Source organism: Octodon degus, unplaced genomic scaffold (genome assembly GCF_000260255.1).
Source record: "Octodon degus isolate 3935 unplaced genomic scaffold, OctDeg1.0 scaffold00009, whole genome shotgun sequence".
Lineage (NCBI taxonomy): Eukaryota > Metazoa > Chordata > Mammalia > Rodentia > Octodontidae > Octodon > Octodon degus.
In genome coordinates, this window is record NW_004524585.1 from 30347083 (window position 1) to 30364609 (window position 17527).

Here is a 17527-nt window from a genome sequence, read left to right on the forward strand (position 1 = left end):
AAAATATCAGAGGGATTAACACAAATCCATCTTGCTGTCATGTCTGACAAATATTATTTGGATAAAATAGCAAAAATAAATCTCAATACGTGATGTAAGAGTACTAGAAGCCCGAGTTAGCTCAAGCAAGAGCTACTAGTTTCTTTCTAGTCCTCGAATTATGAAACCTGCAGTAGCATAAGCATAATATATAATTTTCAAAACTATAGGAAAAGCCAGCTTTGAAAGTTATTTGGCACTGCCTCCTTAAATATTTACGCCTTTGTAAAGAAGCAGGGAGATGAGACCAGCAGAGCTCAGAAAGCTTTCTCTCTGCCTTGTGGAACTTAGACAGTATATCGAGTCCTTAGATCCAGGCCTTTGAACACTTGTGAGAAATACATGTATACTTTCCTTTCTCGTAATAGGGCTGCTCATCCCCTGCCCCTGAATAATTCCTGTTAAATAACTTCAGACAGTGACAACGTACATTGGCGTATTTCATCTCCTAATCAAAATGTTCGTCTGCGTCTGTTGCGCCCTTTTAAAGATGAATGGAAAGGGGAGCAGAGACAGTGGTGCTCTGGACTGCAGCTAAGCCATGGCCACCCATGCTTTCATGAGCAGTGCTTGTGACTTGGCATACAAAGGCTTTGCGGTATCATTTCAGAGGAGGGTGGTCCCCTTGCAGAAGGGCTGAGGAAAGGGGACTTGGCTGAACTATGTCTGTAAGTGGGAAGGTTACCAGCTGTAATGAAGGGATTCCACACACGACAGTCTCTTTGGCAGACAAGCCACGGGGTGAGTAGGAGTCCCAGTGGATAGAGGGCCGGTGAAGAGACTCTGGGAGCACTGGTGCTGAGTTTCGCACTTTTTCCACAAAAAGTAACCAGCAACACTTTTTCCTGTATCTATTTAAAAATAGATAGCAATTTTTAAGCATTGCTAGCTATTGGATCTGCACGTTTATCAGTGCATTTTGTTTGATTTTGGCTAATGGAAAATCAAAATATCAGAATTGGGCCCAGGGAGGTCAGCAGGATAAGAACCTTCCTGGCAAGCACAAGGTGCTGAGTTTGATCCCTGAAACCATGCCCTCAAAAAAAAAATCTCAGAATTCTCCCAGGAGTGTAGTTCTATTCTGAATTAAACACTAGTAATGTTTCTGTTTTGCTCTTCTTTGGATTTTGTTTTGCTTTTTACTGTATAGAGTGCTTTTCTAAAAAGTTGAGCATAAATTAAAATACTCTTCAGTTATATCATATTACATTTTCCATGGGTGCATCTAAATATTTTTTATTGAAATATAATCCGTATAACATAGCATTAACCACTGGCAAGTGTATAATTCAGTATATTTCTTTTTAAATTTTTTGTTAGTACATATCATTCACATAGAAGAATGTGTTTTATGTTAGCACATCCAGTCCTGCATGGTGTGCATCACAGACTTTCAGGATATTTTTGCTCCCTGAAGGGTTTCCAGCTAACTTTGAACAATATTGTTGAGATCTGTTTACACTGTTTAATTATTAAGAACTCTAAATTTAAACTTTTGAGCTTATCTTTTCTCTTCCTCCCAGCTCAGTACAAATTTCTGTGTGACTCATTCATCTCTTTCCCATATCTGCCACATCTTGTCAATTGGAAAATTCCATTTATCAAATCTTGATACCTTTGAAATGCACCCTTTGTTTCTCTTATAACTGACCAGATTGTGTTCTTGTGACTTACACTCAACTGTTATAAAGTCCTTTAAATAATTCCTCTACTCACAGATATCTCTACTCTTGTCTGCTGCACAGAAAGAACAGACCAGCTTATCTTATTAGTATATGTTTGCAATACCTAATAATTACATTAACCCAGGGAATTGGTATGTTTGCATAGAATATCTTAATCCTTTTATTCTCCTCATTCTAAGATCCCCTTCCCAGCTCCACAAATTCTTCCTCCATGTTTTCTATCACTTTCTTTTATTTTACTCTTTATATTAGTTATCCTGGATTTCTTGTATAAGAAGAACCATAAAATATTTAAACTATGTTTGATTTATTTCACTTAGCAATATAATTTCAAAATATATCCATTTTCTAATGAATGACGTGAATTAATCATTCTTTGTGCATATACCCCATTATATACACCCCCACCCCATATATAGATATAGATATAGATATAGATCACATTTGAATATTTTTTAATGTACCAATTGGCCATTTACTTTGAGATGGTTCTATTCATTTCAATTGTCCATTTTTGATTAAATCTTTATTTTCACAAAGTCTGGTTATGTGTGATTATATATATATATATATTTTTTTTTTTTCCTCTTTCTGGAGAGTAGTTTTCCAAGGCAGTGTGATTCTCTTCATTTCACTGGATTTTGTTGGTTGTTTCCTTTGCAAGTGCCAGAATCCTGAAATCTAATCATTTAGCAGGAGAATATATGACTGGCAACATGTTTTCATTAAAAGAGGCCCATTTACACTGCGTCTCTCCAAAAGCATGCAGTGGTTTTCTGTTGCCTGCAGGCTGAGACTCTCCCCAGCCCTGTGTTGCTGCCTGTCAATCTTCCACCTTCTTGTATAATCCCCACCGAGCTCCCCAGTAGAGATTTTCACTTGTCAAAATCCTACTCATATTTTCAGACTTACTCTAGTGTCATCTCTATGAGGACTTCAGAGTCTTTGCTCATAATAATTGGTCTTTGTTTCTAGCTCTCTTTATGACACAGTACCTCCGTTACATTATACTAAGTGTGTCTTTTATTATAGCTGCACAGGGAACAGGGTTTCATTTTAAGTGTCAATTTTGATCAGTTGGTAACAGCTACTTGGAGCACAGTATTGAGGATTCTAAGGGGCGACTTGAGTTCCTCGTGAACGAAGCTGCCAAAAGCAGTTTGATGTCCAATACAGGCGCAAGAGAAGAGAGGGAACAAACTTTCCCCAGGGTATCCAGCCTTGTTCTAGGCCCCCACCTGCTTCTCCTCAACTAGTTCAAGTGTCCTTCAGCATCTGTCCTTGTAGCCTCTTTCAAAGTTCATCTCAGTTTTATCCTTAACCACTCCCTCCCCCAATTTGTAAAGTTTACAACCTAAAATAGCAAGTACGATATTGGAGGTAGAACGTAGTAATGGAGAATACACAATGTACAAAGGAGTGGGCCTTGAAGACTGGGGAGGAAGGAGTGAAAACAAGGGACAAAAGAAGCCTGGCAAACAGTGTAGGAGGGAAGCAGGAGTTCCTGAAGCAAGTCCTTGGGAGGAAAAGTGGCCTGGAGGAAAGTGGAGCAGGAAACTCAGAGTGCATTGAGAGAGGTAGTCTGCAGTTATAACGTGGACTGGCAATGTCTCAGTAAGAAGGACTGATATCCTCAGGCATGTAGTGCACAGCGGATGGGTTGAACATCCTTGTGTCTGCGCATGACAGTGAACAAATGCTCAAATCCGATAGACATTCCTTCAGAAATGCGAAGGTGAGGCCATGTTAGCAACAACTACCAACCAAACATTCCAAAGAATCTTCTTGATAGACATAGAAAATCTCTTGATAAAATTCATTTTTAAAAGTCCACAAAGTGAAGAGTAGAAGAAAATGTTTAAGCCTGAAAAATATTGATAAGTGTCACTAAGTTGTGAAATAGTCAAAGATGTGATATTAAATTCAAATGCAATGCAGAAATGCATACGACTTATACCATTTTAAACAGTGTCAAATACTATCTTAAATGGGATTTTTGAAGATATCAGGAGAAAACTTTAAAATAAGTAATTAAATATTAAAAATAAGTGTCAAACAGGAATTATATGCATGCAGTATGATTTTTATATGTGGACAACCCAAAATGTGATTTGCAAAATAATAGCAGGTAGTCACTCTATAAAATAGTATTTGGCCAATATATGAGAAATAACTTGATTGAATTGAAAATAGAAAGACTACTCAATTTACAAAAGAAACGAAACATTCAAGAATAAAATTAGACAGAGAGGGACAGGTCCTATATAAGGAAAATAATGCCATTTGATTGAAGGTCATAAAACAGGACCTAAAAAACAGAAATTTACATTTCCCTTAGAAAGTAATCCTTGATGTCATGAAACTATAAATTCTTGCTATGTTAAAATCAAATTCAGTGCAGCTTAGATGGGAACCTTGGTGATTTTCAATTTTGAAAAATAATGATAGCTAAGATTTTTTTCAGTGTTTTCTGTATGCCAGGCAGCATTGTACCATTCCATGTGCATTAATGATTACAAGTATGTAAGATAATATTATTAATATTCTCCCATCACATGAATTAGAAACCCAAAGACTGAAGTGAAGGTAGGCTAAGTGATTTCCCTATGTCACACAGTTAGTAAGGCAGAATCAGGGCTCAGCTCTGGATCTTTGGGCCAGAAGACAAGGAAAATGGCTCAGTTAGTAAGTGAGGCTATCACTGCTCATTATCCATCCTAATAAGCATTAAGAAAGTGCACTTGAGTTCCTATACCACAAGCACATTTAAAGTATATTTCAGGGCTGTGCTATAGCTGAGTGGTAGAGGATTTGTCTAAAACAAATGGGATGCTGAGTTCAGTCTACCATGTAGATTAAACTCTATATATAGTATAGCAAGAAGTATGTCTATAGCTGTATTTATATCCTCTGTATCTCTATACATATATTTTAAATGATTTAGCGACATGTAAAGATTAAAATTGTAATAATATTTTAAATATAAGAAGCTAATTATGCTTTCTCATAATGTATAAAAACATTTGTAGGCAAGATAAGATATGCACAATTTATAAAAGGAAAAAGAACAACTCTAACAGTTGCTACAGAACCACATTATATCATGTGCAAGATCAAAGACAAGATACAGTGGGAGGAAACATTTGTAACTTATTGGACAAAGAAATTGCTCCTAATACCTTTTTTAAAGAGACAACACAGTATAAAAATGAGCAAATAATATTAATGAGAAATTTGTAGAAGAGGAAATGAATATAGGCAATGCATATAAGAGTAGTTGGAGTTACGTCTGAACTAGGTATTACATTGTAAAAGCAGAAGTGGACATACTAATGTAGTTAAATTATCTTTCAAAATTCCTTAACCTGCACATAAAGTATAACATACATTTTAGAATAATAAACCAAGTACTACATAAGTTGTGTATGCTAAAGTATAAGCACTGGGTAGGGTGAGAAAGAGTACAAAAGATGTTTGAGCACTGAAGTTCTTTTGTCTTTAACTTGCCATCATAGCCCTAGAGGAGGAAGCAGAGTAGTAGAGGACTCTTTTTCTGCAGCTTGCATTCCATTATGTAGAAAGTAATAAGCCTATCACTTTCACAGAGAGCAAATTGGCCAAGAATGGCCATGACTCATCCACATGGCTGACACTGACAAAGGATCTACAATCTGAGGTACAGGGTGTCAGGATAAATCCTGAGGGGATTTGACTGACCTTATCAGATCTAAAAGCTACAACTCTTGTTACATAGGTCTTGCTTTATCTTGGTCTTAACCATCCAGCAGAAAAGTATAAAAACAAAGTATAAGAAGTAAAGCCATGTTGTTATGTTGAGCTGTGGGGGACTCAGGTCAACAACTTCTGACATTGTCAGTCAAGCGGAAGACCCAATGATATTATGGACTCTGGACTCTTTTGGAATATTTTGCTGAGTTCACACACCTATAATATTTAAATGACAGATCTAAACAAAAGAAGGGATACAAATGAATGTCCATTTTGTATTTGTGTATTCAAAATGGTTAGGATAGATATATAGCTACATTCTCTTAAATCAATGAATAGGGGTATTTGTTCTAATAGTGTTTGTAAATAGGATATCATGTCTACATCATGTACAACAAACAACCACTAGGAAGACTATGCAATGTGTTAATTATTGGAACTGTATTACCAATTTAATTTGAAACTGTCTCATTGCTTTTTATTTCTCAATAGAATTATGGGAAAAAAATTTTTAAAAATAAGCCTATCAAAGCTTAATATATATTAAGATCTTTTTATTTGGAAACTGATGAAAGCTTTAGAACACAGTTGCAAGCCAACACTAGTTTATTGAATCTGATTTTATTTTATTTTATTTTATTTTATAGAGTAAAAACAAAAAGAAAAGCAAAAACAAAAACAGAAACAGAGAAACAGAACAAAACATATGATACAGGTTTTGAAAACAAGAACAGTAAATTACCAGTGGTTGTTATATTACATATTTTTATCATCAAATTTGTTGCTCAAATTACATCCAGAGGTATGCAAGATTGGCCAAATAACTGAACATTAATGCTTGCTTTCAATACTAAATGTGAATTTAAACCTTGCTTATTCATTAGACCCACAACCGTTTCCTGAAAAGTTGTTCAGGCCATGGTTGGCTTCCTCTGTCTCCACGTTGATGTTGCTGTGTGACCCTGTAAACAGACATGATTCTCTTGTCCACTTTACTGCTCTGAAGACACCTCACCATAATTCTAAAGATAGACATGAAAAGATGATGATAGTTTTTGCCCACAAATATTTTTAAAAATGGAAAAATTAGTACTAAAAATTACAAAGCGCCAGCCAAATAGTTCACTGGATTAAGGCTCCTGCAAGCGGGTGCAGGAGCCAAGGTTTCGATCCCCAGGCCTGCCGTGCTGGCCTGGCCCCTGGGGGCGCTGATATGGCAATTGAGACTGGGCATGGTGGCCCGTGCCTGTAGCTCTTGGAGGCTATAAACAGGCATATCACTACAAATCCAATCTAGCAGTGAGACCCTGAACACCCTGTAGACCCTTCCTTAAAATACAAAAAAAAAAAAAAAAAAAAAAAAAAAAAAAAAAAAAAAAAAAAAACTTATGCTGACTGAGATGGGAGAAAGAACTCTTGTGCAATTTGATAGGAGTGCCAACCAAGGTTTTTATTCCATGAGAAAAATAAAATCCCCAGTCTGTTTGGCAGCAAACACTGAAATTAGGCAAATATTCATCAATAAGAAAGTAATCAAGGGGCCTGCGAGATAACTCAGCAATCTAAAGTGCCTGCTGAGGCAAGCTTAGGCTGGTGCAGGGGACTGTCCTGTGGTTTGGCCCGCCCTCAGGGCAGGCTGAGCTGGCCAAAAAAAGGAAGCAATTAAGGACCTGAAGATATCACCATTCCAGGGAAGACAATATGCCTTAAACAAAAAGTAATTACAGGGAGAGGTAAGGGAAAGATGGGCATGTTAGTTTAATGCTGCACACTTTCAGTTATAAATTCAAGGAGCCCAATGTATAACATAGTACATAGATAGCAGATACTAGTGCCAAACTGTATATTTGCAAGTTGCCTAAGTGTTCTTGCCGCAAAGCAAAAAACAAACAGAAAATGTATATGCTTGAGGTAAAAGATGTGTTAATTTAATTGTAGTAATTATTTTACAAAATTTATGTGTATCAAATCACTACTTTTTTCCCCCCCCCGGCGGAATCAGAGATTGAACTCAGGCCCTTGCACTTGCCAGGGCAAATCACTACTTTTGTATACCATAATATCACAGTCTTGTCAATTATATCTCAGTAAAGCTGAAAATTTTTAGAGAGGCATAGCTATATGGATTAGAAAAACAGACATAGTTTTCCTAGATTAAATAAATTAATAACAGACAAAATTGATACTGGCTTTCTTCAAGGCAAATGCTAACCCAACCCCAGGAAGTATGTGCAAATACACACACATATAGGTTTGTATCAGACTTTCTAAAGTGAGCAAGGGAGTAACTCAGTTGTTCCCCAAATTACATATGAAGAATAATTAAGTAATTAAGGTTAACAGGAATGAAAAGTAAAACAAAAAATCAGGAGAGACTATCACAGAAATGAATGGGATCTGACACCTAGTGGGAGGTGTGGGGGAGGCAAACGGAGAATTCTGAGGAGGCTCCCTGGCATCTAGCCTGAGAGCCTGGGAAAGGCGCTACCGCTGATGCGAGCAAGGACTCCACAAGGGGAAATGAACCGCACTGCTCCCCGGGGAGAGGCCGTGAGTTCAGGCTGCCAACCCGAGTTGCGCTGCTGCTTGTTCGAAAGGATAATGTCTCAAAAAATGAAGCTGCTCATCTTGGTCTTAAAACTTCAAGTACTATACCGCCCCAACTGAAGTGAGAATTTACAGAGATTGTATCTCAAGAAAGATTTTTTAAAAGAAATATTACTTTATAAATGCATTCCTTGTGCATTTTGGAATGGAAACAGCCATACTGTTGTCTATTATTTCATGCATGTGTACTTGCACATACGTCCTGGGGTTGGGTTAGCATTTGCCTTGAAGAAAGCCAGTATCAATTTTGTCTGTTATTAATTTATTTAATCTAGGAAAACTATGTCTGTTTTTCTAATCTATATAGCTTTTTCTCTCTTTCTAAAAATTTCCAGCTTTACTGTGGCATAATCGACAAGACTGATTTTATGGTATATTATCTCTGTGTATTTTAAAACAAGAAAACACTTCTTTGTGGATCATGAAATATTACTGTGAGATTTCAAATACCTAAAGGAAGAAACTGCATACAAAGTGGCAGAGACTGTCCAACAGGACATATACTGTTTTGCCAAATGTTTCTTCTATGTTGTTTTCATATAATTATTGCATTTGCAATAACCTTTGTAATTCATATACAATAACTATTAGCTTATTAAAAACATGTTGTTAAAAATATTCTATACCGGCAACTTTGCAAAAGTTTTTGAACTAGAAATAGCTTGTGCACTTCTATAGCATAGAAATCAGCATTATATATTTATACCCAATGAGAATTTATTCCATGCAAATACTGTTGCAATGCCAGAAGAATTTATTTCTGTACAATCATATGATATTTTATATTGGAGGTAAACTGAAAGTGTGTGACATATCAGAATGAGATCTTTGCGTAGATAAATGAACCAGAAAGTCATCTGAATAAGTCATTTCAATTTTTAGTTTTGTAGAAGTCAACTTCTTTTGCATATCTTTATTCTGCATTCATCATTGATTGTATTTTTTTAGACATTATTCCTTTATTAATTCCATAGGAAATGTTTTTATGTTACATTTGTTATTTCTAACCTGAGTTGAAGTAGCCAGGTCTGGGCTGGGGAGATGGCTCAGTAGAATAAGCACTTCCCTGCCAAGTGCAAGGGTCTGAGTTCAATCTCTGGTTCCACAAAAAAAAAAAAAGAAAAAAAGAAATAGCCACTTCTATAACTGCCTTGTTTTTGTTTCTTTGAAGTCTGAAGAATTTCATGAACTCCAAAATCATCAGAGAACTGTGTATTTATGATACTATGTAAAAATCACAAGACAACTTGTTTCTCTGAGTAATCCTTGTAAACTACCTAAAGTCCCCACTGGAGACAATGGAACAGGAATAATAAATTAAATATTTTGTAAATTTCTTGTTTTCCAGAAAATACACACCATTGGAACCAGTAATGCAGATGTCCCTTTGGCTGATCCCGGAATGTACCAGCTGGACATTACATTAAAAAGGGGTCAAAGTTTAGCTGCCCGAGATCGAGGAGGTAACAACATAAGAACAATATTATTTAGAAGCTTTTTCTATGCATTTGTGGTGAACTTTGCCTTATGATTGTTTGAGTTTGAAAAGTTAACTATAAAATTGATTTATAGAAATTTCAATGTGAAGATGCAATTTGATATATTTCTTGACCTCTCTGACTATGCAAGTTTCAGCACTCTGGCCCTCCAGACTCGGATGGCAAGGCTCCTACCAAAGTGTTGATACAAATTATTCTTCATATGTCATTTGGGGAACAACCGGGTACATAGGCAAGCCGTATGTTAGAAGCCGTATGTTAGAAGCTGTATCAGAAGTTACTTCCAGGAGACCAACATTCTTTGTGCTGCACAGATTTGCTAAGCACCTGGCAAGAGTCTCATGGTGGACGAGAAAGTTTCTAACAGTGAGAAGAAATAAGATAAAACAAGCACTCTTTAGATTTCAGGTGCCAAGTCCTAGCGCAGTCTCCCAGTGAGCTGGGCACACAAGGCACCCCTTAAACCAGGGACAAGCTGAGATGACTGCCTGCGAAATATCGTTGGCAAGTTTGAAATGCCAGCTGTGCAAGTGGTGCTGTCCTGCAGGGCCCCAGAGCTCCCCGTTCCACAGGAAGCCAAGTTGCGGGTGCGGTCTTCTCTCCAACAGGAAGGAAACTCCCTGTACTAGTTCTAGTTCATTGTCGGACCTCCTGGAGAGGGGCCCGGCAGCCTTCGAGCCTGCTTTTCTCCTCGTCCCGTTTGGTGACCGTTCGTTCAGAGTAGAAGGAGCCGGATCAGTACTGCTGCCTGTAATTTCCACACCTTAACTCTAAAGGAATGAAATATTAAGTAATAAACTAATTTCATGTGATAGTGAATTTTATGACTAGAACTTACAAATAATATGTTTATTTTTGTTTATTTATTTACTTACTTATTTTGCGGAACCAGAGATTGAACTCAGTCCCTTGTGCTTGCCAGGGAAGCACTTATTCTACTGAGCTATCTCCCCGGCCCTGATGTGTTTATTTTTAAATAAAATATCAAGAACACTCTTTCTGAATGAAGATGCAACTAAAAATGTTCAAATTTAAACAGATAAAGATTTTAAAGGTGAACACTTGGTCTAGGAGCTAGGGAAAAACATTTATTGAATTAGGCTGTCTCAAAGGAGGGTAGAAATAGATGAGCCAAAAGTAATGCTAAAGAAATAATATTAGCAGTATTTAATATAAATTGTTTTAGTTTTTAAAGTACTCCATTTTATCATTTGATTGAAGATAGGATTAGACCACAACTATATTCTCTCTATGTATGCATACATATGTATATTAGTGTAGCATTATAAAATATTAGAAACAGCCTAAAATACCCTCAATAGAGAAGTAGCTAAATAAACTGTGATTCATTTACATAAGGTAGTACTATACAGCTGTGAAAAAGAATAAAGAACATCTTTAGGAACTGATATAGAACAAGTTGTGAGATTGAGTTAAGTTCACTTAAGCAAAGTTAAAAAGGAACACTGTTATCTACTCATTCCTCCAAAAAGACATACAGGCAGCAAGGATCAAAAGCAGGGAGTAGCACACAGTATGCCATTAGGCGGGTGAGAACAAGTGACACCCAGTAGCACGATGCAGGAGGAGGACAGGCTGAAAGGTAGTGAGGGAGTAACATTTCTCCCCATCAGCATTCCTGTCCATGCAGAACTCTATAGCGCTATTTCAGAATTCCAAACTACCTGGTCCACGGAAATTGATCAGGAGGTGGGAGGAACTCAGAATGGATTGTGACAGTAGCCGCACCTCCAGGAGATGGAAAATAGAAGTCATCTAGGTAACCATAAAACAGTGTCGGATTGTCTGATATAAAACTCCAGACAAATGCAACACTGTACACACATATATAGCACACTAAAGCACGATTATCCATTCAGAAGCTAATGTGCACTCTAGGAACCAGCAAATATGTAAAGATATTATAGATAAAAAGAGCTGGGTTTCTTACTGACGGAGGGAGAAATTACAAATACATAAAAGGGGAAGGCTAGAGCAAGCCCTATGGTATCCAACAGGTACCAACATGAAGTAATGCTTTTTCATATGTATTCAGATAGAAATGCAGACAGTCCTCTCTCTCTCTCTCTCTCTCTCTCTCTCTCTCTCTCTCTCTCTCTCTTCCTCCCTCCCTCCCCCTCCTTCTCTTTCTGTCTCCCCTCCTTCCCTCTGTATGTCTGTTTCTTACCTCTATCTGTTGATCTGTCAAGAAAGCCTAGAAACAGTGACAAACATTTAAAAAATAAGCTAATAAGCAACATGCCTAAAGGCCAGACATTTATTTCTAAATACAATTTCCTAATATAAATGATCAGGGCTCTCAGAGGAATGCTTAATTTCAGACCTGGGGCAAGGGAAGTACAAGATGAGGCTGGAACATTTTGCATTGCCAAAAAGTAAAGAAATGCTCAGAAGTTGGTAGCAAGATGTCAGAACAGTGTAGAATCCAACCCAAAGAAATTCTAATGACCAAAGCTGGCACAAGTTCCATAATAAAATGAGTAATGGCAATGAAATACTATAAGAAATAAAATAATTCTGATTGCATGCTGATAAGTAATTGAATAAATTAATAGGAGGGAGAGAAAGTGCAGTTTTTCCTGACGATATCATTCCAAAACAAAACTGTGGAAAAGAAGATGCAAATAAAAACTCATCTTTTAACGCACACCATTGTGATAAGTATTATAAGCAGAAATAATCAGTAGATGCTAAAATTATATGTGAAAAATTATAATGTGAGACAGAGTACCTGTTGCAAGTACCTGTAACAAATGCTTAGCTTTCAAAGGGCAAAACAGTGAGTGCAGCTTGGAGAAGCGTGGAGGACACCGCCTGATCAACCTGTCAGCGACAGCATGCTAAGGACTGAGCTGTCCCACAGCTAGAGCAAAATAAGGGACTCCTGTGACTGGAAGGATAAGAAGTCTCTTTTGGTTAGCACTTTCCATTGTGCAGTAGATCAGCTGCCCCCACGGTGGAGGAAAGTGCTCACATCGTGGTGGCGAAAGGCCGAGAAAGCGGGGGCCAAGTTTGAGAGTATGCACTTCCTGGTCTTGCTCAGTGACCTTCTTGTCCTGGTCAGGCCCATCTCCAAAGAGCACAGTAGGCGATGAACTGCTCCTTGAACTCATTCAAGGCTTTACATGGTGCCCCATGATCCAATCACCCTTCTCATGTTCCACCCTGAAAACCAGAGTTGGGGGGCATCTTAGGGCCAGACCGTAGCACACACAGACATCAGATACCTCCTCATAAGCTGCACCCAGAGCTGCATATCATTTCTCTAAGAGTTTTGTAACGTGCCTATGAAACTTAATCATAGGAAGACATCAAGCAAAATCCGTCATCAGATGACAGCTTTCACCACAGCAGAGTAACTCTTCTCTTGCGTACACTGTATGCATGGTTCTTTTCCTCTATTACCTGGTCCCATTCCCATTTTACAATACTGAGTTTGGGTCTCATTTGGTGTATACCACTGTCTTCCTTGTAGTAGCAAATTATTTTCTACAGACAGCTCTGCCAAAAGTGTGAAACAAGTGTCAATACCGTAAGAGGGATATATACATAAGGAACAGGGAGAGAAAATATTTCATTTTGTGGAAATGGAGATTGTGCTAAAGTGTTTAAAATGCTAACGCCAATCAAACCTTACCTGCTTGCTTAACTTTCATATTTGTGGAAATTTTATTGCATAAAACAAGAAGTATTTAAATAAGGAAGCAACTTGAGTTAAACTTGGGGTTGATTCAATATTTAAAAACAGATGTGTTAAGCACCTGATTATACAGATATTATTGGGCAATTTAGATGTGTGAATTTATATACACATAATTAGTAGGGTAATTAGATGCAGGTGGAGAGCTTAGGAAACACAGAAGTTACATGGGAATATAATTTCAAGGGCTTGGACTTGGATTATGTGGCAATGAATAACGATATGGGTGTATGAGAGAAGGTCTAGAGGGAAATCAAGTAGGGCTCGGGATCATTTGAAAGAGAAGGCTCACAGACAGCTGATGGTACTGGGAGCCACGTGGAGCCTAGAGAGTGGTAATGTGTGTGTGTATGCCCCTGTGTAATTATTACAGTCAGTGGAACTGCAGTCCTTATTTTTTATATCACCTTCCTTATGTACTACCCAACCAGGCTGAGGAGTCCGAGTCAGCTGTTTCCTGTCATATGTTCATAGAATGAAGGACAGGAACATTTTTCTGCCACCAGCACTGGAATGTTTAAGCTTCGTTTCCCTGTAGTTCTTTGTATGTAATGGGCACTGAGACAGCTTAGCAGTCACAGCTGGACACCACGCTTGCAACTGTAGGATCTGTGTTCCTGAACTCATGGTTTCTTGAGATGTCACTACCATTTCCTGAGTTTTGTTGCCTCCTTTTGACATTGCCTAATGAGCCGTAAAGTACATAATCTTAGGAGGCTGATTCATAAATTCAAACCAAGTTCCATGTCTTATCAGCTGTCTGACTTTGAGAGAGATTGTGATATCTCTGCTCTAATGGTAGGATCCAGATTTAGAAGATGAAGTAGGATGCTAGTTAAATTTGGATTTCAGAAAAATAATTCACTATCTTTATTTATGTATGAGTGTTGCTCAGATAATTTCTTGGGAACACTTCTAATAAAAATTATTAATACTTATCTAAAATTTGATAGACTGACATTTTATCCAGCAATGCTATGTAATTTTCATGTTTGGTCAGTATTAGAAAAGTAACCTTTACATTCTAATTAAGTTGGATTTTTCAGGTTTTTATCTCTTTTGGCAGAGACGCTTATGCGTTTGAATGTAATGATTTAACATGGTAATTTGTACTGTTAGAAAAAATAAGAGAATTCTGATATATCTGATAATAACAATTCCTTACCATTAGATTCTTAAAACTTTGGGCTATGGAAGACTTCAAGCCTCTTTAGCAAATTATTCCAAATGCAGGAATCTAAAATGGCAGAAACTCACTAGTTCAGTTTTGGAAGGAAAAAACACAAAAATCAAGGTATGGCAGGCGAAACTCCCCTGAATTACTCTCTTCCCTTACAAGGACACCAGTTATCGACTTAGAGGCCACATTATACCTGTGATGATCACATTTAAAGGTCCTTAACTTAATTGCATCTTCAAAGACCTTATTTACAAGTAAGATCTCATGCACAAGGACCAAAGATTGTGACTTGTACATATCTTTAGGAGGACCTATTTTTTTTTTTTTTCTGGTAGTACTGGGGATTGAACTCAGGGCCTTGTGCATGCTAGACAAACACTGTACCACTGAGCTACATCCCCAGTTCTCTAGGAGGACCTATGTTAACCCACTAGGGAAGATAATTCCTTTCTTTCTCTTGCTAGGAACAAATTCAAATAATGACATGATTTCTTATAAATTCATTTATTGTTACTTTATAACAGCGTTAGAAATCCATGCGTTGAGTAGAGTAAAGCCCTCCACAAGTCTGCTGCATCTTCTCTGAAGAGAAGTTTCTTTGAATCATGTGTCTGGTTTGGAGTAAGAATCACAGATGCCTGTGAAGTGTCCTACCATGACGTGCTTAACAGGTTCATTTAATATGCTTATGTCGCCAGTATCATGAGACCCAGTGGGCAGAGTAGCCCTGTGTCTTTTATGTCACACTTGATCTCTTTGTTTACTAAAATTTTTAAAAAGTCTAGGCAATTTATATATAAAGGGGACACTGATCTGGAAATTAGTCTCTACTTAATAATCAACATCTAAGAGAATAGAATTAACTACAAATTTATAAAACGTATTTCTGTTTCATGAGTACTATAAACAAAGAATCAGAAACTTGGTAGATGAGAAAGGATCTGGGAGTGTTTCCCCAGAAGAAATCTCACTTTTCTCCCTGAGAACTTATGCTGGAAATGAGGCAGACAGATCTGAGGAAATAAATGGAAGAACACTTTTTTTGAAAAAGAAATTGAATTTAATAAAACTAAAATATATTGAGTCCTAGGTATAAACACCTTTTAAAGTTAGATCTGCCAGCAATTTCATCATTAAATTGTAATTTATGAACACTCCTAAAGACAGACCACTTCCCAGAATGAGTGAGACACCGTGTATGTTTTTTGTGAAGCAACGTAGAGGGCATTTGCAGACCTTTCCTGCAAGCTTGACAGGCATGGCTATGAAAGCACCTGCCATCACTGACAGGCTTTTGTGACTTGGTATTCAAGTTCCTCTTTGCTTATGAACCTTGGGAATTTTGTTTAGAGTAGAATGGTCACGTATCTTGGTTTATGAGGGGGCAGTTTTGTTTCTGACCAATTGACTGGTATATTATTTTAGGGAAGGGTCTACAAGGTGTTCAGGGTCTCACCACTAGATCAGATTCGTAGTGATTCGCCTGTTTACAGCCTCCCAAGAGCTGGGATTACAGGCGTGTACCCCCATGCCCAGTCACAAATGCTGTCTCAGTGTGCCCTAGCTGTGGGGCTGGCATGGCAGGCCTGGGGATTGAACCCCCAGCCCCTGTGCCTGCTTGCAGGCGCTTTAATCCACTGAGCTATTTGGCTGGTCCTTGACTGGCATAATTCTTACTCGTCCTTTCTTTCACTTTTAGGAGGGTCCCAGTTTCAGAGACATAGAAAATACTGATGCTTCTTAATAGAAATCTTAATTGCACTGAAGTTCATTAGAAAATGAACTGAAATTCATTAACTGAGATTCACCAGCTGATCTTGTAGCTCAATGGTAGTGTGTGCTTGTCATCTACAAGGCCCCAGTTCAATCCCCTCCATCAAAGAAAATCACTAAGCAATATGAGTGTTTATTTTTCTAGGGGAAATTGCAGTTTCTAACACCAGAAAAAGGTATGTCTCCAAAATGGTTTGAGATAATTTTTTTTTTCCCCTTTGGCATTACCTTCTTTAGACTTACATAGTAAATCTTTAGTAAGTCTTTAATGAGCTATCTTGACCAAAAAAAGACGTGTCATGATGTATTTCTTAGTAAGATCATGAATTGTATATTTTGCTAGTGGATTTGTTTTTTAATTTTTTACAGTTGGTGGAAATTGAGTATGCATGTATTTTTAAAGATGCAATCATTAAATGTGTGTTGTTGTTCCTTTCAATAGTGTCTTATCATTGGGAAAGATTTTTTTTTAAATTTTCAGTGACTTATTTTTAATGAAAGCTATTTCCTATATGCTATTATCATAAAATATATGAATAAGTCATATCCATATGTGTGATCTGTGCATGTATCCGTGTATGCACATACACGTATATGTGCTTAGTACATGTAGGCTATTCTCTTTGACTGTTTTATTTTTATAGAGGCAAAAACATCACTCATTCTTACCTAGGGACTTTGCTGTTGTGTGTTAATCAAATGAGAACTACAAAATTGCTGAACTATGAGAATAAGCTTTTACCTGGAGACTTTGTGGTCAACTCTAAGGCCACATCACTGTCCTGGTATGAGCCTTTACTCTGAGCCAAGAGACACAGGTTCGGCTGTCCTCGCCCGGGCTTTGTCTGTAGCTGTCTAGATGTGGGGTGTCCCTTTCTTTAAAATTCTCCAGCTTTGCAGGTGACCTACTTTACCAGGCAGAGACTGGGACTCCTTAAGCTGGAGGGCACGTGTGACACCACTTTTGTGAGGTGTCTAAAAATGGTGGCCCCACAAATGAACTGTGGCCTGCCAACCCTAGCACTACATTTACTTCTAAAAATGCTATGTCTTCTAGTTTTATGCTTAAAAATCTGCTTTGTTTAATTATATTGAGGTCAAAAAGGGGGCCAACTTTCACTGAACTTTGCAAATAACTGCATTGCTATGAAAAGTGAAAAGAAAAACTGGAAAGGCCCCGAGTGCAGTATCAGACGCTGTTCTCGGGAGTTCACAGATTTTTAATGTCCATCCTGTCCTTTGGCACCTGTGTGGCCTCTGGCAATGTTGCTTTGTGTTTGTTTTTATTTTTTTT

The 17527-nt window shown here is 37.6% G+C and overlaps 1 protein-coding gene across 1 annotated transcript in view; it reads left to right on the forward strand.

Moving 5' to 3' along the window:
* The window catches only part of Mctp1 (multiple C2 and transmembrane domain containing 1), a 606101-nt gene that overhangs the window by 264934 nt on the left and 323640 nt on the right, over positions 1–17527 (forward strand). Inside the window, exon 2 of the mRNA XM_004625433.2 lies at positions 9409–9523. Coding sequence (XP_004625490.1) covers positions 9409–9523 — 115 coding nt within the window. The remainder of the gene's footprint in view (positions 1–9408; positions 9524–17527) is intronic.